Source organism: Lytechinus pictus, chromosome 6 (genome assembly GCF_037042905.1).
Source record: "Lytechinus pictus isolate F3 Inbred chromosome 6, Lp3.0, whole genome shotgun sequence".
Lineage (NCBI taxonomy): Eukaryota > Metazoa > Echinodermata > Echinoidea > Temnopleuroida > Toxopneustidae > Lytechinus > Lytechinus pictus.
This window is the reverse complement of record NC_087250.1, coordinates 16,520,669-16,544,742: the sequence shown is the minus strand read 5'-3', so window position 1 is coordinate 16,544,742 and position 24,074 is coordinate 16,520,669. Positions and strand designations below refer to the sequence as shown.

The 24,074-nt window shown below is 37.4% G+C and overlaps 1 protein-coding gene across 1 annotated transcript in view; it reads right to left on the bottom strand.

Annotated features, from left to right (window-relative positions):
* Positions 1-233: 233 nt before the first annotated feature.
* LOC129263266 (histamine N-methyltransferase A-like) overlaps positions 234-24,074 on the bottom strand; it is a 34,577-nt gene continuing 10,736 nt past the window's right edge. Inside the window, exons 2-4 of the mRNA XM_064100435.1 lie at positions 15,269-15,583; positions 12,688-12,993; positions 234-310 (exon numbers count right to left, since the gene is read on the bottom strand). Of these exons, the coding sequence (XP_063956505.1) occupies positions 234-310; positions 12,688-12,993; positions 15,269-15,583 (698 nt within the window). The remainder of the gene's footprint in view (positions 311-12,687; positions 12,994-15,268; positions 15,584-24,074) is intronic.

Here is a 24,074-nt window from a genome sequence, read left to right as displayed (position 1 = left end):
CTTCTCGAGAACTTCGATTGGCATCTCCTTCTTTCGCTTCTGCTTTGGGCGAGTTTCTTTACTTGCTTTTTCTTTAAGTTTGGGCATGGTTGTATCCAAAGAAAATACCAATAACGAATGTAGTAGTAAGTAGAGAACAATCCACAACAAATGGTTCCAAAAAGCGGTGCAAATAATCAGTAATAACTTCCAATTTCTACAGCACAAAAATTGCAGTCGGTCCAGTCAAGTCTTTATACGTTTGATGTCGTTGGTGTAGCTGACGTGTTGGTCCGCGTTGCTGACGTGTTGACGACATCGGTGGCGGAAGCTAAAAAATTTAGGGGGGACCACCAAAATTTCTTTTGACAAATCTTTTGACTATTTTTTTTTTTTGACAAGCAAAAAAAAAAAAGGATATCAACCAAAATTTTAGGGGGGGACCAACCACACCCCCCCCCCCCCGCTTCCGCCGCCTATGGTTGACGACCAGATGATCCGTGTAGACGACCTACTCTGCCGGCACGGTCCGTGTAGATCCTTGTGAAGATGCCGTGTGTACAGTCATCATGGCTCGTCGACGCTTAATCCGGGGCAAAACAATCCCGGACCACCCCGGATCATGCCGACATTACCGTGTTGATCCGTGAGGATCCGTGTCTATATGTGACTGGGGGCTTTAGATTTATTTATTTTCGTTCAACATATTTTTTTAAATATGAGCAAAGTAACAATACAAATTCGATATGATACCGAAAGTTCAATGACATTTCAAAACAAATATTGAAGATAAATTAAACAAAACTAAAGTGAATTGCAATCATTTTATCTTAAAAAAATGTTGAAATAAACGGAGGGACTGTTGTGATTGATTAATGAAAATTTTACTTATAATGTCGAATTAAATGGGTATTCCAGGCTGAATATATTTAGATATTTATAAATAGAGTAAAATTCACGAAGCAAAATGCTGAAAATTTGATCAATATCGGATAAGAAATAACGAATTTATTAATTTTAAAGATTTGCATTATTCCTTTGATACAGTTCCATGCATGTCTCCATGAATATTTATTTGTGAGCTTTTGATTTACCAATGTGGCTCCAAAATGGCAAATTTTCCAAGTGGGCAAAATACGAAAAAAGGGCTGGGTGAATTTGGCAACCCCTGAGGGAGTAGGCTTTGCTGTGCCCTATTCTTCTTTATGATCTTTATGTAGCTAATATAGAAAAGCCTAGTCTTTCGTCTCCAAGTTTTTTACCTAACCCAAGCATCATTTTACCACATTGGGGGCTCCAAAATGCAAGATATTTAATAATAGTCAAGCTACCAATAAGGAGGGATACGTTCGACGGGCTCTTGTGGGACTATACTTTAAGGTACCCGAACGTAATTGCTTGCGACATTTTATAGAGCAATGCCTCCTTTAACTTTTCCAAGAGGTTTCATTAACATACCGTTGCTTTGATATGCATAAAACGCCGTTCGCCCTCATACCCAGATATGTAATATACACCTTTCTACCGCTATGCTCATTACATGCATTTATGCGTGGTAGTCACACCAACACAGGCAAGGCGAGACCGATTGAGTCTTTTGTACTCTATTGAAAGTTTTGCCAGCTAGTAGGGCATCGTAGTAGGCACCACAGTAATCACTACAGTGCGTCCCCTAAAAAACTATACACTTTTGAAATGGCTACCAAAACATAGAGCTTTTGGAGGGAAAACACATATATGGAAGCCAATAAAGTCAACTTTTAAATGACACAAACAAGTTGGAAAACTATTCATGATTGAGCGAGCACTGCCCACTAAAACAAAGGGTATGAAAATTGGGCTGGGCCAGAATTAGCCTTCCAGTTTATGTCAGTTTTTGACTCGGAGGCAAATTCTTTGGAACTTGCAAATAAATTAATGATCAACCATGACCAGTTTTAGTCGTTTAAGAAAATTTTATAAATTATCAAATTGAACTTTAATGCAAGAGTGAACACAAATTACACATTTTGGGCAGCATTTCAACTTTATCATGTGGATCTCAGCAATGTGTTCATGGGCAGAGTCGGGAGGATAGGGGGAGAGATAGGAGTATGTGGGAGAAGTAGGTTGATGGAATAAAGGTCAATAGAACATTTACCCCCCCCCCCCCCCGCCCGCCTTCCCCTCCTGTTGAGAAACTGATTGCTATTGTCATGTACGCGTGAAGTCCAGAGCAGAATGTTGATTTAATGATAAATTCTGAATCGGGGCATCAACTTTTCCCTATCAATAATCTAATCAACAATTTATCAGTAAATCAACTTAGGTGGCCTATTCAATGTGAAATGTGATTAATAAAACATTCAGTTTTTTTCAATAAATTATTTCATTAATCATCATAATCAGTAAATTTCTTGGTAATCATTCAACGAAAAAAATGACCATCGGGCACCGGTCACTTGGCAGTTAAGTTTTGAATAGGCTACAATCCATGAAGTGTGTGTGTGAGAGAGAGAGATAAACAGAGAGAGGGGGGGGGGCTGGTAAATGAAGGTGGAGGGGGAGGGTACATGTGACTTTTAATTTGTAAAAGGACACAAAGAAGAGGAATGCCCTTGTAACTAAGTCTTACCATATCTCGCCTTCTTGCTTGTAACAGGTACCATCACATCACTCTCTCACGAACACACTCCTGAGGTCCACAAGATGAATATGCTACACTAAAATTACAATTCCTGTTCACTCATGCATTAAATTTCAATTTAGTAACTCATGAAATTTGCCTAAGAAACAAAAACTTATCTCACTCATTAATTTAGCATGACGACCTTAGCTTTGCAAGTTCCAAAGGACTAACCACTCAAAAAACTATAAGACTAATTCCTGCCCAGCCTAGGCGAGCTTAGTCTCTCAGCAGGGGCCGCGGAACCGGGGGGGGGGGGGGGGCTGGGGGGGGGGGGGGGCTTCAGCTTCAGCCCCCCCCCACTTTTTTCCAAAACCGTGTACAAAAACTTAAAAATGACCATATGATTGTGATTTTTAGCATGGTCAGCCCCCCCCCCCACTTTTGGCTCAGCCCCCCCACTTTGAAAACCGTTCCGCGGCCCCTGCTCAGGATTAGAGAAGTGGGGGGGGGGGGTATTAGAGATGGAGGGAGGGGTTGCTAAATGTTCTGTTGAACTTTATCCAATCAACGTTCTGCACCTTCTTAAGTCCTATCTTACCCCCTATTCTCCTGACTCTCATGAAAACATTGCTGAGATCCACATGATAAAGTCAAAATGCTGCACTAAAAATTGCAATTCATGATCACTCATGCATTAAATTTCAATCTAATAACGCATGAAATTTTCTCAAACAACAAACCTATCACAACTGATCATTAATTCATCACAAAACCCTTAATTTTGCAAGTACCAAACAAAAGAACCTGAAAGAATTTGGAAGGCAAATTCCGGCCCAGCTTAATTTCCATTCCCTTTGTTTCAGTTACTGTAGGCATTGAAGCATGAATAGTTTTCCAATTTTTTGGTGTCATTTGAAAGTTGACCTTATTGGCTTTCCATATATATAGGTCTTTCCCCAAAAGTGTTATATTTTTTTATTTGGCAGCCATTTCAAATGTTTATTTTTTGGGGGGACACACTGTAGTGTGTGACTAGACACGGGGGTTTGCTTTTTGGTGTAATTTTACCGCAATATCGAGTAATGCATTTTGAGGTATTTGCTCTTTATCTAAGCTACAGGTTAAGACATAAATACTGTCATGACGCATATCATTATTCTCGTTGATACATCTTCTTTCGTGTAGAAAATATGCGTCATGACAGTATTTATGTCTTAACCAGTAGAATGCTGATATGTTGCATTTGTTGTTAATGTTAATAACAACACAGACATATATTAATGCACATGCAAATTTATGACCAAAAACATGAAAATTTTGGCATATTTATCCAAAATTATCAATCGGACTCTCCAGAAAACGATTGCAATCTATTTCTACTATCTAAATCATTGTGAAATGCGTATTCATTAAAGACTTTCCCATTGTCTGTGCAAAAATATGAAAATAATTGATTTTTATGAAAGTGAAATATTTTTATTTGGAAGCCATCAAAAATGTAAAAAAAAAAATGGAGACGCACTGTAGATATATACAAAATATGGTATATTTAAATCGATTTAAATGGGTATCTGGAGAAACGGGAGATTCACTCAAAAGCATAGCTTGCATAATGTGAACCTCCCTAAAGAAAGAGAGAGAGGAGAGAGAGGGGGGCGCAATAATGAGAGAGAGAGACTCAAAAGTTGCTGACCCTAACCCTACGGAGACTTACTGAACAGATTAAAAGAACAACACACAGAACAATAAAAAACTATATACAAGTTAAACAAAACGAAATTTAAAAATGAAAATAAAAAAAACTGGATGGTAAAACGCAGAACTTAGCATTAATAGAAACAGAACGAATTGAGATCGAAAAAGAGAATAAAACAAAATGATAAAGACAAATTAAGATAAGTTGAGGTCTGAAAGGAGGAAATAAGGTGCGGGAATTAGTAATGAAGACCTCTGTAGGATTCAAATGAAAAAGTGTTTCAGTTTTCTTTTAAAAGAATCTAGGGAAGGGCCGTGTTTTGTATGTGATTGTCGAGTGAGTTCCAAAATCTAACATCGAGCATAAAGGTACTCTTTGCAAAAAAAGTTGTGAAACGGGATAAGTGAAATTCCCATATTTGCCTATTAGGGTAAAAAAAATAGTGGGTCTGTGTGTGAACGAAAAACTGAATAATGAATATTAATACGAAGGGACTTTTTTGCAGTAATAACAGTCTGTCTAAAATTGTTTGGTGGGTGCTGTCCAAGGAACGTATCCCGCAATTCAAGTAAGGTAAGATCAAAGAAGAATATAGTATTAAAAGTTATGACGACGAAAAATGATATTTCAATTTATTGATAAAGCCAATATTTCGCGAAAAAAATCTTACAGGTACTAAATTTCTAGGAAAGCTTGCTATCAATGGTAGCATCGAGAAATTTAATGAATGTGACAATTTCGAAATTTGTGTCATCTAACACAACGTCCATGGGAAATGTATTAATGGAATATTGCTAAAAAGCACATATTTAGTTTTAAGTAGATAAAGAGACATTTTGTTGGATCCATTGTGTGCCATTTAAAAGTTGTCTGTTAACAGTATTTGCTAAGGTATATGGATTTGTATGGGAATAAAATATATATATATTTTTTTCATTCATGTAGGGAATAAAATATATTAGAATCGTCTGCAAAGAGGATGAACGAAAGAACATCAGATGATTTACAAAAGTCATTGATATAGATTATAAATTATAAAGGGCTTACCAAAATGCCTTGAGTTATTCCACAATTAATATATTGCATCGACATTAAGTAACAAAGGAGATGGGAAACCATTTACAGTAATAACACTTTTAAGGGCCGATGAGACATCATCCCACGCAGAGGGCGACATTTCATAAAACACTTCAGACATATTAAAAAAAAAAATATTCAAAACAAAAAAAATAATTAGGTAATTAAAGTGACAAAGCACAAAGTCTAATATTTTGGGGAAAAAGGTGTTTAAGATGAAAATGATGCCACTAAAAGTGGGACGATGGGGGAGCAGACTTTCGAATTACAAAAGTCCACTCCCCCATTTAACAAAAATAAAAATAATAACCTATTGGCGCAAGTTGGATGCATGGCCGATACAAATTGACATCTAAAGGACAAGTAGCTTCTGAACCGCTTGAAGGCCTTCGTGCGCCGGCATCCCAAATTGAGAAAGTGTATGCAATAAGATATCGCAACTGATGGTGTTGAAGGCCTTGGAGAAGTCCAGACAATGCCGACTAGATATGGGCAATTATCAAAAGTGTGGGCCACTTCAAAAAAAATTAATACTGCATGTTTTGTGATATCTTATTTTTCTGATTCCAAACTGAAAGTTAAAAAAATATTGTGACTTTTTTCTAAAATTTTGGACAAGGATAATAAGAAACAAATTGGGCGATAGTTACTAATACTTAACTTGTCACCCTATTTATACAATGGAATGGCAATTTTCATGTTATCATTGACTTGCCCAGAGGTTAGTAAAAGGTTGAAGATATGTTTCAAAGGATCTACAATCGACAGAGCTTAAACCTAGGGTGCGAACTGGAAAAGAACAAATTGCCGAATCTGAAGTTGTAAAATTCGTTTGGGGGGGGGGGGTCAATTATCCTTGAGAGATGTTGCAAGTGCGCATCGCGAGCTCAAACTTTTGGAAATCACGTGTAATAAGGCATGGAAATTATACATTCCGAGCAGTTTTTGTGATAATGAAAAATGGTGTGCATTTACCTAAAACGTTGACCTGAGCACGAAGCGCAAGCAATTTTATTTTAATATGCCAACAATGTTGATGCCCGCCTGTTATTTTATTTTTATGATATCTTTGCCGATTTTTTTTTTATATTAAAAGTAGAAATAGTCGGCGACTTTATTCTAGTCCTAAATATCATACATTTAAATCAAATGACTCTTGCCAGTAACAAAAAAAAATATTACGCATGTATGAATTGTAGATTAAACTCTGTCACGTGGAGTTACTTTTTTTTTACCTACTGCTGCTTGACACCAAATAATGAATACGTAAAACTGATGAATACAGTTATTAAAGGATTTAATCAAATCTCTTCAATCATTATGTTGTTTTCTTTTACAACAATTGTACATTTAAAATAAACATGAATATTGATAACAAAATATAACTTAACTTATTAATAATAGTTGACTCGAGCCCCCATCATCTCTTCTCGCCTGACATGCCCCACTCGGCCCTGGTGGTCGGTCCAGTTCCTGGCCTCCACAGAGATGAATTAAAGATAACTGTATATAATTATTTAAAACACTTGTACAAAATATGCTATCCAGCTGACTGGGATGTGATGGATATTCCTAACACGTGTACATTTTACCTAGGTTTAAATATTCACAACACATGAACTTTCTTTATAAACTCAGAACATGAGTCTAATCAAAGGAATTAAATTCAATAAATTTCTTCCCAGACAAACTCTTAGGACTATAATAATCTCGCCGGGATTTTTTTATGCGAAAACAAAATAAAAATAAATAATAATATAGGATTTGTATAGCGCACGTATCCACCTTTCTAGGTGCTCAAGGAATAAATAGGAAAATAACCACACAAAAAAGAAATACATTAAAAAAAAATTCGATTTTGATACTGGATTTTTGTTTCAAAATATTTGCACAAAAAATGTTGGCATTCCACGGTATATTAGATAAACAATAATATTTCATCCATAAAATAATTTATTAATTATTAAGGAGTTTAGTGAGGATACCTAAGCTACCAATAATACGTCATTCTCTACCATAGTGCAAAGTTCGTCGCGATCTCGCGATTCGTGGCCGTGATCTTATAAGGAAAGGAGAGGGGGTGTCTTCCCCAGGGCAATAATGAAAGTATCCTGGGATTATTAGGGTTCAAGCCTTTGGCTATAATTCAGCCGGTGTGCCAACCCACGACATCCCGGTCATAAGACGGACGCTCTACTACTGAGCCACCATATCTGATTTTCCTGTATATATTGAAATATAATTTCTTGTCTTCAATGTATACAAAACCAAGACGTTTCAAGTTTAGCTTAGTCTTTCTTTTTAATTTCTGTGCTTCATTCATTCTTTATTTATTCATTTCTTCTTTTCTTTCTTTCTTTATTTCTTTCATTCTTTCTTTCTTTCTTCGTTCTTTCTTTATTTCTTCTTTCTTTCTTTCTTTCATTCTTTCTCTCTTTCTTTCTCTCTTCCTTTTTTATCTTTGCTCCTTTTTCCGATTTCTTCTTCTTCTTTCGGTCCTTCTCGTCCTCCTCTTTAGTGTCCTTCATTTCCTTGCTGTTTTTTTATCTCTTAAAGTGCAAGTTGGTACTAAAACGGGTCTCGTTTAAAACGAATATGAAATTCATGAATGATAACAATCATCATAATAGTGCATTATTAACAAGTAAAAATTGTATTACGAATCATGTTATTATTCTGACCTTTGTTAGTAAAGAAAGTATCAATAGCAAAACGGCGAAGTAAAGTTGACATCGCCATGGCTGAAAGTCATACACTCTTGAGTTTTATTTGTTACTTGTATCAGCAACACGCAAAATTAACTTGCTCCGATTTATCACAAACGACACTGGCATATGAGTAGAAAACGTAAACCTAAATGAAATATTGGCGACGCAAAAATCACTCTTATGTGACGTCCCAATTGGAAAGCAACTTGCTCGTTTTATTTACTCCAGAGGGGCAATCGCACAGTTCTGAACACGACGGACAATGGATCCAGGGGGGGGGGGGGGGCTCACATATATTGGTTGTACGGGGACGTGCTGCTTTGATGACCCCCTTTTCAGACCTAATTTTCAGTTCTCTAGATACTCAGAATGACAAAAGTTCAGTTCAGAAACCGCCCAGCCCCGGTCGCAAGACCGTTACGAGACATCTCAGTGCCCAGGCCGCGAAATTATGCAGGGGTAAAAATTGAAGATGTAAAAATGGCAGAAGTTTATTGTTACACAAGGAAAGTTAAGAAACAGATTTTACAGAAGAAATAACCGAATCATTCTGTAAATTATTTTAACAGGAAGATATTGTACAATTTTACAAAACAGGTTTGTTTAAAAAAGGGTGAAAACAGTTTCATTACAATAAACTTGTAATGTTACACACACCAAATACCAATTTTCTGTAATTTTACACAAATGCATGTAAGATTATACAGTGAAGTAAGATTACAGGTGTTCTCGAGCCTGCTGCGAGATTTTTTTTAAGTAAAAATTTTCTAACAGTTTAAGAATGGCGGAGTTAAAAATGGCAAAGGTAAAGATGGCAGAAAGAGATATGGGGTGCTGGTTTGTTTAAAAGCAAAGAAAAAGTTTTCCCTCCAAAATGAAAGTGGATTTTGTTCAGAAGGGGTAAAATGACAACAAAAAAATTTATTCCAACTAAATGGAGTTCATTTAGGTCAGAAATAAATACCAAAAAATAATAACAATTAGATAATAAACAAAGTTTCTTTCTACTGTCCAAAAATAACAGAGATTTATGTCAAATCTCCACATTTTAGCATACCAACCTAATTCCCAGGGGGATGTTGCTTATGGTGTAAAAAAATACCCAACAGCACTACCGCTTCCAAAGGTTATGATCATCAAGGCGTTTATATTCAATATCATATTGGATGCAGAGGTAAAGGTCCAAGGTCTTTTTTTATTCAAAATCTGATCCAGACCCTTGACCGAACAAGACTATTGAGTTTCAATTCACAAATTTAGTGCCGAACCTGGGAATGCAAGCCTATTGTCATTCAAATATTTAAAAAGATTAGTACAAAAAAGGACAAAATATCGAACCACAATGACAATTTCAACGTATAAGTTTTCCCCTCTATTCTCTATGGCTTCCCCCCCCCCCCAATACCCTCTCTGTCTCTCGACCTTTCTCATGTCTACTCTTCCTCCTTTTTTATCGGTAAACCTGGCAAAGCTTTAGATCAAAAGAACCAGCCAGACAAAAAGAAAATGTTATAAAAAGATGAAAGAGAACAGTGCAGTTTCGTTTTGCTTCTGATAAATTGACTGAAAAATATATATGTCATTTGATTTCTTTTTAAAAAGCCGTCATGGTACACCTCCACCCGGGGGGGCGTCGATCAATTTTTCAGGTAGAGGGGGCAAAATCATGAGTCATAAATCAACATTACAAATGCGCTCGATCACACAAACAAACTCACACACAGGCTCACACAAACACCCATACACACACCCTCACACGCACACACACTCACACACATATTATATACTTATATATATATATATATATATATATATATATATATATATATGAAGAGCTCACTTGCAAAAGGGGTTAGGTCCATTTTTCATCAAATTGATTTTTTGGTCTCAATGTATAGATTTTTAGTAGCTCTATAAGATGATACCAAAGAAAAGTTGAAATTCCTATTTAAAAGTGATCAAAAATGGCAAAGAAAAATCACTTTTTTTTTCAAAAGGGGTTAGGTCCATTTCAGTTTAGTTGCAAAAGGGATAGGTCCACACCGATTTTTTTTTTTGGAAAAGAATATTTTTAAAAATATGAATAAAGGTAGATTTATTTTATACTCAATTTTATGTTGTCATGGTAGGGAATCTTGACAATTTCGTTTCGCATAAGAATATGCAATATAGGAGAATTTAAGTGGACCTAACCCCTTTTGCAAACAAACTCTTCTGAAGAGCTCATTTGTCAAAAGGGGTTAGGTCCATTGTTCATAAATTTTATTGTTTTCTGTCTCAAAACCTCTAAATTTTTAGTCGCTTTGATGAAAACATAAAATTTGAAATTTACATGAAAACGTGAAAAAGAGTGGCAAAGAAAAATCAATTTTTAATCAAAATAGATTGGATTCATTTCAGTTTACTTGCAAAAGGGCTTAGGTCCACAATGATATTTTTTTTAAGAATTTATAGAAAAAAATTGAAGACAGGTAGATTTCTTTTATACCCAATTTTATGTTCACATGATAGGGTAGTACATCATGACAATTTAGTTTCTCATAAGAATATTGCAGTAAGTGAGAATAAAAAACATGGTTTTTCTCAGAATGGTCCAAAGTGGACCTAAGCCCTTTTGCAACTAAACTCTCTATATATCGCATACATTCGTAATTCCGGAGCTTCGTTATTCCGAAGGTTCGGTTATTCCGAAGGTTTGTTAATCCGAAAACGAAATGAGGTTCGTAATTCCGAAGCTTCGTTAGTCCGAAAACGAAATGAGGTTCGTAATTCCGAAGGTTCGTTAATCCGAAAACGAAATGAGGTTCGTAATTCCGAAGGTTCGTTAGTCCGAAAACGAAATAAGGTTCGTTAATCCGAAAATTAAACATGGTTCGTATTTCTGAAAATGAAATTAATTCATTTTGGTAACAAAAACGGTGTTGTCATTACACGATAACACGATATCATGCAATAATAGTAATAGCATATAAGTGCCTTTTTTTTTGCTTCCCCCCCCCCCCCCCACCCAAAAGGAAAATACGTTCCACCGCCCCTGGTTGAAACATGCATCGTTCTTCATGGCTAACTGCAAAAAGTCTTTGACATGTCCCTTTTAGATCAGGTCAGAGCTTATATTTAAAATTTCTGTTCGCGCTTCTTGCTCGCAGTTATTATCTAGTCACACAGGGATCTCGTTTTGAAGATCACAAACATATTACCCATCATATATAAACAGATATATACATAGCTCGCGCTTCGCTCTCGCATTATCTAAAAAGGGCTTATGATGTTATATTTACTTTATTTTATAGGAATAAAGCTAATTATTGACAGTTAGGACAACCCTTTCAAAGAAACCAAAAAAAAATCAACTTTGAGCTGCCGATCGGGGAAAATATGGGTGAAACCCCCCCCCCCCCTATGAGCGAAAGTTGGATCCGCCGGGGGGGGGGGGGGGGCAGGGGGCACCTATACCCCAAAAAGAAAAAACAGGGAAATTCTATTTTTCCAAAATGGGAAATTCCTATTCCCCCCCCCCCCCAAAGGAAAAAAAACGTACCGTTGCCGTTTTTTTTTTCGAAATAAAATATTCTTTTTAAAGTATACATTTTAGATTTAGTTTTCAGGCTAGAATATTACAAATTTTCAGCTCGTGCTTCGCACTCTCAATTATTCGATTAGTGACATATGTATCCTAAAGAGGTCACTAAATGCATTCTTTAACAGGTTCCTTTTCTGGTCAGTATATTTAAGCTCGCGTGTTGCGCTCGTGTTAATTTTTTAGTTAGATGCCCATCTTTTCAATGACAGCAGAAGCCTGTTCGGATTGTTTTTTTCATTTCTTATTGAAATGCCATAATGTTTTAGCATGTGATTCACGCTCGCAACACCTCGCAATAATGCCATTTTAAGAATGATTGACCCTCAAAACGAGTTTTACAACTTCAGCTTTGGTTTTTTTTTCCAAGCCGCTCGCTCATTAATACTCTCTCGCGAAAAATAAAGCCTAAATCTACATCTTACCATAATTAGGAGTCACTTCAAAAAGGTTTTTCTCTACTTAATTATTATAAAACACACAATGACTTCACGCAGATGATAATCTCAAGGTGAAAATATCACCAAAGTGCCCATTTTGACGTATGAGTTTCATTTTTGGCTTTGCCCCCCAGACGAAAATTCGCACGGCCGCCCTTGCCTTCCCATTATAAAATGCACTTAAGACTTGGTAATAAATATGCTCGCCAATCAACTCACAATATGTTGACGCAATAGCAGAGAGGAATCCAATTTTGTTTCACATGATAATATTCCGACTAAAGGAATAGTCAATAGGTCACATCCTTGACTCCCTTAATTCCATACCGGCCAGAATAATTATTCAAATATGAACTTTTTGTCAAATTCAGCGCAGTTATTATTGTTTTGTTTGCATACGATTTTGGTGGAAAATTGTATTGTTCTCGTGATATTCAAATAGACTTGTTGTGTGTGGTAGGACTTTCAATTTAGTAGCAAAGAGATCAAACTTTCACAATAGCATTTGGTCATCCCATAGGCCTATTGCTTGTATGATTTCTCAACTATAATAGCGTCCCATTCTACACACACAGGATGATCCATATAATTTGTTTTACCAGATTCAGAATCCGGGGTACTTTCTTGTCTAAGGAATTTAAGAACACGTTCGACCAGGGATTCTGGTGCTGTTCTTCGGAAATCCATTACCCCCGTAAACAGGTCCAACAGATCATCGCCTTCAGCATCATTATCGTCGAACACACATGAGAAGTCTACGTTGGTCCGCACGCTATTCACTTTGGCCGTCAATCCCATTTCAGCAATTGCCTTAGATACTGTCTTCGAAGAGATGAAATAACTTGGTTTGAAGGCTGGGTGCAGTTCAGGAAAATTAACGATGATGCGAAAACCAGCTCCCTTTTCTGTTTTAGTATCAATTTGGAGCAATGCAAATAAACAAGTTAAATATGGTAGCGACTGAAGCAACGAAATGCGTGTGCCATAGACAGTATTATTAGGAACCCTGTCTATGACAGAGCATCTATTTATACTAATTTCGTTCGAATTTGTGTTATTGTTGATGTGGCTGTCTGTCTTAATTAAACCGAACACCTACTAATTTCGATAGATTTTAGAATTATATTGTAAATATTATTCATGTTCATAACAATATTTATTTTACCAAGATACAGTAACTCGAAACCGGCCGAATGAATTGTCATGTCATCTGTAGAGGCCATTTACTCCCGTAGCATTTTTGTAGAATTTAATAATTGATCATATCGTCATAACGGATTAAAAAAAATCATTCACGTTGATTTATTAACTTCAGGGGTCATCGTGTCACGCCATCAAAAGCCATACAAAAGACTCGATGCGTGATTGTACACGCACAACACAATTGTAAACTGTTTAAAATAATTTTTGACCCCCCCAAAAAAAATGCTTCAGGCAACATTAAGGATTTGTACCAATCATTCATCCTGATAGATGTCTATTCTTAACAATAACAGATATAAAATATTAATTAGCCATTCAAACAAATGATAATTCGCAAAGGCACGCATTAGGAAAGATATTAGGTCGTTTATATGGACGCTTAAAAGTGCCACCCGGTTGTTCATAATATAATCATCTCGTCATGTCTACGTCTCTTAGGGAAAAGGATAAGATGACGAGATCTCGGATCTCGTCATGTCTACATGCCGTGGGAGAGACGATCAGATCAACAGATCTTGGATCTCGTCATGTCTAAATCTCTTAGAAGAGATGATCAGATGGCAAGATCGTGGATCTCGTCATGTCTACGTCTTTTAGAAGAGATGATCAGATGGCAAGACGTAGACATGACGAGATCCAGGATCTTGCAATCTGATCACCTCTTCTAAAATATGTAGACATGAAGAGATCCAAAATCTTGCCATCTGATCATCTTTCCCTTCAAGATATAGCATGGTGAGATCCGAGATCTTGCAATCTGATCATCTCTTCTTTAAGAAGTAGACATGACAAGGTCCAAGATGTAGACATGGGGAGATCCGTGATCTTGCCATCTGATCATCTCTTCTTTAAGATGTAGACATGACGAGATCTCAAGATATTGTCATCTGATCATCTCTCCCACGGGATGTAGACATGACGACATCCGAGATCGTCATCTTGTGGGTCGTGGGGTCGAATCTCAGCCATGGCGTAATTTCCTTCAGCAAGAAACTCATCCACATTGTGCCGCACTCGACCCAGGTGAGGTTAATGGGTACCCGGTAGGAAGAAATTCCTTGAATGCTTGAGCGCCTAGGCAGCTCAGCTAAAGCCGGGGTAATAATAGCAGGGCCCGTTAGGCATACTAGGAGAACAGTTTTTGGAGCTGAAGTGGCTACCCTGGGTAAATATACCTATATCACTCTCGGCGAACAAAGTGAAATAACAAAATAATGTGCGATTACGTCGTGGCTTTATTAAACAGAGATGAACGCTTTTCGGATTCTGGTGTCACAATTACATAACAATAAAACATCATATGAACAATACTTCTAATTAGAGACTTACATACAGGTATGTCTGGAACCAACCGATAGCCTTGTTTTAGCTCCACGAAGGGGAGTTAAACCCCCAGCTAGAACCAAAAACTAAATTATCTAATCTTATATAATAAATTCAATTATCTAATCATTGATATTAATCACACGTTGATATTTACTAAAAACAGAAGAGGGATTATCGATCAAAGTCAAAAGAAACCGCTGAGAAACTCACTCATCACCACGAAAAAAATTACAGTGACTTTCAATATTGTGTCATTTTACAACTTTTGAATTTTGACCTTGCCCCAGATTTCAAGCCACTGTACCTCCATATGAGCCATATCATGTAGGGTATCATTTTAAAGAGAAATAAATTATCTAATCATTGATATTAATTACACATTGATATTTACTAAAACCGAGGAGGAAATATCGATCAAAGTCAGATTTCCAAACTTTTTTTTAGTTTACATGCAACAACACATATTCTTAAACAAGATTGCATTTTCTGATTAATAGCGCCTAAGGAAGGAAAACTGTTTGAAGTTAGGACAATAGTGTACCACCGAATCTTAAAGATGCCCGTATAAAGAAAAAATTGAGAGATACAGGAGAGAGATGGAGAATAGTCAACATGGTCAAAGGTGAGATGGGGAAGATAAAAGGTTCTTACCTGAACGGACAACTACCAAAAGATAGCCTGATTCAGTTAGTTGATCAATGAGAGAGCGAATGGTCTCTTTCACATTGCCAGTGTAGTAAAGAGAATTGACAGCACTAATGAAGTCGAATTTTCTACCATTGGAAGTGCACTCCTGGTCCTGCATGTATTGCTGGAATGTCTTGAGCTGCCAGTCATACTGTACATTCTCAAGGACGGAGTGAAGTTTGTAATGAGAAATGAATTCCTCACACGGCTCCACAACGGTGTGGTGTATTGAAGGGAAATTAGGCTGAAGTTGCTTTAGAAGAGCCATTTCAAAGCTTCCTGTAGAACGGGCAAAATATTTGAAATCACATGTAATTTCCTAGTAAGGTAATTCTAGTTAATTCGTCTTTACTCAGGGTAGATCTATATTCATGGTCGGAAGGAGTATTTTCTACCAAATGATTTGAATTCATATGCGGTATGCCCTCACTCTTTGATAATTAGCAGGCCTTTGCGGTGATGTAAATCTTGACTTGCGCCAAAATATAGGCGTGACTCCAGTCAATAAATTTTGATGTTAATGATGTCTTAATCCTACAAAGGTCGCATTAAAATCAATTTTAAAACATCTTTTCAATAATGATCATTAGAATTGTTTAATAAACGCATTTTAGTATCAATTATCAAGTTAATTTCATTGAAAATGATGCTGCAACTATGTTGACTATCTGATGTAGGATTAAGACATTAGTTGCATCTGGATTCATTCGGTGCAGACATGCCTTTCTTTGGCGCTAATCAAATTTTACATCACAGTAAAAAAAATACCTCCTGATTATCAGGCATTAAGGCCGTGGGTCGAACGATCAAAAGTGCTTTAGTTTTTAACTTTTGCTTCAGTTGACCTTGAGGTACTTGAGGTCAACTCCCTGCAGTTAGCAAAATATGTAATTTAGAACTCCGGTTTCATCATACTGTCGAATTATTGTACGAGCCGCACATTTAGCCAAACGCACTGCAATAGCTAAAGGGATGGTCCGAGCTGACAATGTTTATATCATAATACATAGAATAGAATTCACTGAGCAAAATGCCGAAAATGTCATCAAAATCGGGTAACAAATAATAAAGTTATTGAATTTTAAAGTTTAGCAATATTTTGTGAAAACAGTCGTTATGAACATTCATTAGGTTGGCTGATGATATCACATCCCCACTTTCCGTTTTCTTATGTTATTATATAAAATCATAATTTTTTCATTATTTCATACTTGTGTGAATAATATGTCTCCCTTATGATGAAATAAGTTGCAGCGATACATATCGAATGCACTAAATCAGTTGTCAGTCCAAGTTTTCTAGTTCTTGGAGGAAAAACAATGAATAAACCTAATTTCATATAATAAAATACAAAAGAACAAGTGGAGATGTGACATCATCAGCCCACCTAATGAATATTCATGTGACTGTTTTCACAAAATATCGCTAAACTTAAAAATTCAATAACTTTGTTATTTGTTATCCGATTTTGATTAAATATTCGGCACTTTGCTCAGTGAATTCTACTCTATTTTTAGGTTTTAAATATTTTCAGCCCGGACCATCCCATTAATATAATGGCACAGTCTGACAGTGGTGAAATGCGAGTGCTCACAGTCGAACGAGTCGAGTTCTCTAAGTATTAAACAGTATTATTATTTTTACACCCACTATAACGTATCCCTGGAGGTGTCTGTGGATGTCAATCACCTACCTTTTGTTGTAAATCATCGCAATATATGAATATTCCATAATAATATCCTCAAATTTACAGAAACAGTCGAGAAAATTGTAGACTCGCGTGTCGGACTGAAACTGAATACTCGTATACAAGCAGAACAAATTGCGTTGCCAATTTAGCTTTATAAGATATTGTTCGTAGTGCGCTGCGCTGCGGGTCTGTATCATGATGAAAATATGTGTTTATAAAGTGTTTTATTCACAACACACGCAAAACACTTGAAAACGAACATATCGACTAGTCTTAATATCATTCTGGTATGATAGCATAACATTTCGCCTTGGACTAATTTTAAGAAATGATAGCAATTCCTTTTCCAAAGTGACAAGATGCCTTGGTTCCATTAACCATGACATGATTTAAGAAGAAGACCGATTCTCTTAAAGGTCAAGGCCACCGCAGAAAAATGTTGATTTGAATAAATAGAGAAAAATCAAACTAGCATAACGCTGAAAATTTCATAAAAATCGGATGTAAAATAAGTAAGTTATGACACTTTAAGTTTTCGCTTATTTTTCACAAAACAGTGATATGCACAACTCAGTGACATGCAAATGAAACAATCGATGATGTCCCTCACTCACTATTTCCTTTGTTTTTTATTGTTTGAATAATACAATATTTCATTTTTTACAGATTTGACAATAAGGACCAACTTGACTAAACCATATAGTCATAAACAATGTTAATTCCACATGGTCAGGGAGGAATTAATCCTTGTTTCACTTGACAATGGGGAGGAAATTAGAATATTTCATATTTAATATAATAACATACAAAAGAAATAGTGAGTGGATGACGTCATCAGTTTCCTCATTTGCATACCGATCAGGATGTGCATATGACTGTTTTGTGAAATTAAGCAAAACTTTAGAATGTCATAACTTTCTTATTTTACATCCGATTTTGATGACATTTTCAGTGTTATGTTTGTTGGATTTTCCCCTTTTTATTCAAACAAACTTTTTGTTGGGGTGGATTTGTCCTTTATTACCCCCATCTCACTAGATGGCGATTCCACTGCGATCGTCAAAAATCGACAAAGCGTGGTATAACGTAGCTTGATCGTGCCTTGATCTTTTCAATCTTCTCCGTCGTACCTTGATCTTTTCTGAAGCGGCAAGGATCGCCACCATCTTTATGGTCGCCACAAAATTTTGAACATGTTCAAAACTTACGTAGCGAGATCGCGGAGGTGCTAAAGCGCATCACAGTCGAGTCATGAGCGTATTACAAACGACATATTCGTAGCTGTAACGGAGCCCCAACGCATAAAGTGTAGTATAAGCGCATTAAAAGCGGCACCGATCGCCCGTGGTTTTTTAGGCCCGTTCCCAAGACAATTCTGCTACGCTGCTTACGTTTACAAGGCGACTGACTGCCTTGCGCTCGACACGCTTCACACAGCTTCCACCACGACGCTTCCTTCTTTGGGTGGCATGTGGCACACGTTCTCAGCCCGCTACAGGCGTTCGCGTTGCGCTTTTGCTGCGCCGCTGATGACTGGGCAGCGATTGCGCAACAACCGTCCGCGCTGCTATAAAACGCCGTGCCGATGGTGGCGGATTATCATATTTGCAACAGATTACGAGGCGATACCACGGCGTTTTCAAACATACCTCCCAGAAAAAGGACCAGAAAAGGGAAAGCTGCCCAAGCTACCCCTCTTAGGCCGGCGGTCGAAGAGGAAGATCAAGGGGTTATGGTGGTGGTAGAAGAGGAGGTGGTAGAGGAGGAAGAGGAGGGGGTACAGGAGGATGGAAATCTTACTGCTGAGCCAGCTGGAAAGAGAAAAAAGATGCTCACATGTCTTCATGACGAAATGGGTTACCTCTGCAGAAATAAATAAATTGATTATGTTTTGAAAATAAATTGAATTCTATAACCACAGTGACAGTAGACAACATCAAATTTTGTTAATGATTCGATCACTAATGTATTGATTGGGAAAGGCAATCTTTAGGGAGATTCTGGCATTGTCCCTCCCTTTTTAGGAGTGCTCTCACATCAGTAGACTACTTCTTGTCAGCAAATTTGAAAGGAATTTACCAAATATTTTTGAGTGACAAACTTTGTGGGAAAAAATAAACAGAATATCAAAGATTTTTAAGCTCTTTTATGAAATTCTGGATGCATCCCTCATATTAACTATTAGACTCATCGACATCTTTTGAATGAAATTTTAAAAATATTGTATATTATGACTTAGGTGACAGCCAGGATCGGACCATGATCTTTTTGGCCTCCTCCTTCTCCTGTCCTCGCATTCAACTTTTAACTGATGTTCTTTTAGAATGCCAAGATGTATAAGTCCAACCAAATTCTGGACATCCATGTTGGTCGGAGGTTGGCAATCGACTGAAAAATGTGTCATGTGCCGCGATTAGTATGCCGATTGCTTGAAATCGTTTCAAGAGCCCATCATTAACGTAACATAATCGCTTCATTCGTAGCACCACCGTACCGAGGTCCTAACTAGCGTATGAGCCTCGTTGTACGATCGCTTTGATCGCAGAAGCAGCGCATCACATCTGCCTCGAATCGTCGCAAGAAAGTGGCATCGTCGTACTTTCAGCGTATTAACATCGCCTTCAGCGCAGGTCGGTCGCATAGAAGTTGCAGTGCAATCGTCTCGCAGGCTAAAAATAGAATTCGAGGAAGATTCTGCTACGATTTGCGGGATTTACACAGATCGCCATGGTCGCCACGATCGCCTTCCTAGTGAGATGGGGTATTAAGAATGCATTTCTTCTGGCCCTGCTTATTGATCTCTGTGTTTCAATATGTGTGTAGGTAAAGTTAAAGAGAGAGAGAGAGAGAGAGATAGGGGGAGAGAAATAAGAGATTACACCGTGGAATTAGAAAGAGACTAAGAAAGAGGGAAAGGTAAATATTGTAAATGCATAATTTTGGTAGGTTTAGTTGTATGGAAGATTCAGTTTTCCTAGCAAAATAACATAATGATATTGTCCTTTCATTAATGCATTTTCTGGTCATTTTGATCTTTGTATTTCTGTGTCTGTGTGTGTAGTTGAAGAGTGTGGGAGACATTGTAGAAAGCGAAACAGAGACAGAGAAAAACGGAAAGATAAATGTCCCTAATTTTTTTCCAGGATGAAAGAGCAGGGATGTAATATATTAGTTTACCAAAGGATGGTGAGCCCATTCTAAATAATCATGATTATCGTGATGATCATATTAAAAATCATAATAATAATAGTGATAACATTTACTACACGCTTTTGATGATACTAAAATCTAAATGACTCTTAGTTCATATTAGCTTTAGCTCAAATCTTGACAAACTTCCCTCCAAATTGTCATCAATAAAAAATTATCACTGTCTTCAATCCCATACATGATTTGTGTACGAACTATTCTCTCTCACCGATGCAGAATCGGCAATTTTTGCACCACCAAAGTAATAGGTTCAGAACCGCGAGCCGATGCAGAATCGGCTTTTTTACTACGTGTAAACAGGGGGCGTTTTATGAAAGGACTTGTCGGACGTTTAATCCGACAAGTCCCATTTTATCCCACAGTTACCATAGGAACAGTGCCTCCCTGCCAATCAAAATCATGGAAAGATGTCAGATCTGACAACTTGTCGGATGAAAATATTGATGAAACGCTCCCCTGGAAGCCGATTCTGCATCGGCATTAGGCGCGCATTTCGTTTAATTTATCATTATGACGTACTTCAAAGCGCACGGATCCAGCGCTGTGTTTATTATGACGTATATTGATAATTTCAGGTTTTTGACACGCGAGCCGATGCAAGTTAGTCGCCTTTACACGCAATGAAAAAGCCGATGCAGCGTGTAAATACGGTATTATGACGTATATTGTTGGTGAGCGTATCATTCCAGGCTTTTGCCACGCGAGCCGATTCTGCACCGCGAGCTGTAACAGCGTGTAAACGCTGTGCAAGATAAACCAAAATCCGATTCTGCATCGGCTTTTGGTTCTGAACCAAAAGCCGATCACATGTAAACACGGTAGTGGTTAATGGAATCTACATCTTGTCACTTTGGAAAAGGAATTGCTATCATTTCTTAGAATTAGTCCAAGGCGAAATGTCACGCTATCATTCCAGAATTCTACAAGGACTAGTCTATATTATGTTCGTTATCAAGTGTTTATGAATAAAAAAAAGTTATAAAAACATATTTTCATTATAATACAGATCCGCAGCGCATCTTTATGGCGCACTAAGAACCCGCATACATTCGTAATTCCGAAGCTTCGTTATTCCGAAGGTTCGTTATTCCGAAGGTTCGTATTTCCGAAGGTTCGTAATTCCGAAGGTTCGTTAGTCCGAAAACGAAATGAGGTTCGTTATTCCGAAGGTTCGTTAATCCGAAAAAGAAATGAGGTTCGTAATTCCGAAGGTTCGTTAGTCCGAAAACTAAATGATTAACTAACCTTATTTCGTTTTCGGATTAACGAACCTTCGGAACAACGAACCTTATTTCGTTTTCGGATTAACGAACCTTCGGAACATCGAACCTTATTTCGTTTTCGGATTATCGAACCTTCGGAATAACGCCACAAATGTTCGGATTAACGAACCCTTTTAGGTTTTCGGATTAACGAACATCGAGGTATAGGCAATTTACGTGTTTCGGAATTACGAACCTTCGGAATAAAGAATCTTCGGAATTACGAACCTTCGGAATTACGAAGTGTAACCGAAGAACCATCTGTGTATACAGCTAAATTGGCAACGCGACTTTTTTTTCTGCTTGTATATTCATTTTCAGTCCAACACGCGAGTCTACAATTTTCTCGACTGTTCTGGTAAATTCGAGGATATTATTATGAAATATTCATATATTTATTTAAAGGTATAGGTGATTGACGCCCAAAGGGATTTCCAGGAATACATTATACTGGGTGTATGAATAATAATACTTTTTAATACTGACGGGAATACTGACCGAACTCGACTCGAAATTCGACTGTTACTTTTGCATTTCCCTGCTGTGCAATTGCAGTGCTCATGGCTAAATGTGCGGCTCGTAAAATAATTAGGCAGCGTGATGAAACTGGAGTTCTAAATTACATATTTTGTTAACTGCAGGAAGGTGACTGCGGTATCAAGACATTTCCCAGTCAATATATATTTTTATTCGTTTGTTCAATGTACCAAAAATACGAGTTACAACGGAAATGTTTTGAAACGAAAAACACCCTCGGTCCACGGCCTAATAACACGAATTATTTTGGGCGACACTATTCCAGGCCCATATACATGTACATGATTGTATAATAATTTTGTGTTCATGGCATGTTTTTCTTTAAATTGGGAATTTTTGAGAGGTGTAAACCTATCTTTTACTTAGTTGATCAGTATAGCCGAACTTTCTTTCTTGACGAGCTGGTTCGGCCAGGGGCGGAAATTTCTCCCAAAAGGTAGGGCGGACAAGGGGCTGAAAATTTTTACAAGCCCCCCCCCCCCCAAAAAAAAAAAAAAAAAAAAGGTCATCACCCTTATGTAAAGTCATTTCGACCAAAAAAAAAAATGACAAGCAAAGAAAAAAGAAGGTTATCACCCCACAAAAGTAAGGTCATCTCGTCTAAAATGCACGTTTTATTTCGATTTTTCGATTTTGAATTATGTATTTCTTTTCATCACAAGAGACTAAAATAGTAGGGGGGCATTTGACAGTGTGCCCCCCTACTATGGGGGGGGGGGGACGCGCCCCCTGGGATTTCAGCCCATGGTTTCGGCTGCAATATACAAATAGTTGGTGTAAACTCCGTCTTTTGCACTTCTGACTCTTTGCTCCTTCTCAGTAACTATTTCTCAAGTAACCGTTCAACCATGTCGAAGAACCGTGCGTGATTTTCTTGTAATGTAAGTAAGACCATACACAGTACTTCTCACTCAATAATCTTGTCTATCGAATAACTCTTGCTATTTCCAATATCTCAGTCACCTAGGTTTCTCCAGTATCTCATTTATTCCAGTATTCAGTATCTCCGTAATTTCAGTATTTTCGGTGTCCTAAATAATCTCAGTATTTTCCGTTTCTCAGTAATTTCGGTAATTCCCTTATCCCAGTAAAGTCAGCATTTTCCGCATTTTCCGTATCTCGGTACTCTCAGTATTCTCACTCCTTCTAGTCAGTACTTCCAACACTTTCGTACTTTTGCTTTTCCGACCATGCATTCTTGTAGCTCCGTTCAACGAAATATCAACAAACATGAGGGTGAAGTAACTTTACTTTCGTGCTCATCCGTTCGCAGCAGGTTTCAATAAAATATTCAAAAGAGTTTCGTGCAGAATCCTTTCACTGCCATCCCTAGTACGCTTTACAATACAGGAGGGAGCTTGTCATGTCAGGGCATCAACAGTTATAGTCATGAAATAATTTTTTTCAGCAACGTCAATGGTAACTGTCACTTCTATTTATACCAAAACAGTGATTATAGACACATAATAATTAATACAATCAGAAAGTTGTAAACATCGTTATTTCTCAGCAAGTAGTAGGTTGGAACTACCCCTTATCGACGACCTAATTTTCTAAGCATCGTATCTGCGAAAGTATTAATCAGTTTTACCCAGTTTTCATATCAGTTTGTGCAGAAAATTGAGCAGATCAGATTCCCATGTTTCGATCGGCGACTCTGATTCAATCCGCGTATAATCGGCGAACAACGAATACGACGATTTTACATTTGCTCATTTGCACCCTTCTTTTGAAACCGACTACCCGCGATACACTAAGTTTATATTACGGCCGATTCTTTGCGCGGTGGCGAAATATTTTGACTCTTCTAAATCAGTTCTGATGTCAACATGCTAAATGATCGTATCGCTACTTCCACTGGGAGCTCCGGCATATGATTCGACGATTGACGACGGATATTTGTTCTAAAGCCGTTTCCCATCGGATTTCTTGGTATAAACAACTGTTTTTCAGCTGGGTTCGGGTATAGTCAAAACAATTTTGAAAAATTCTACTAAATTTTTATATTTTCTCCTTTCTTTTTCTTTCGTAAAATCAATTCTTGCCGTTCCTATGGACACTGCGCCTACTC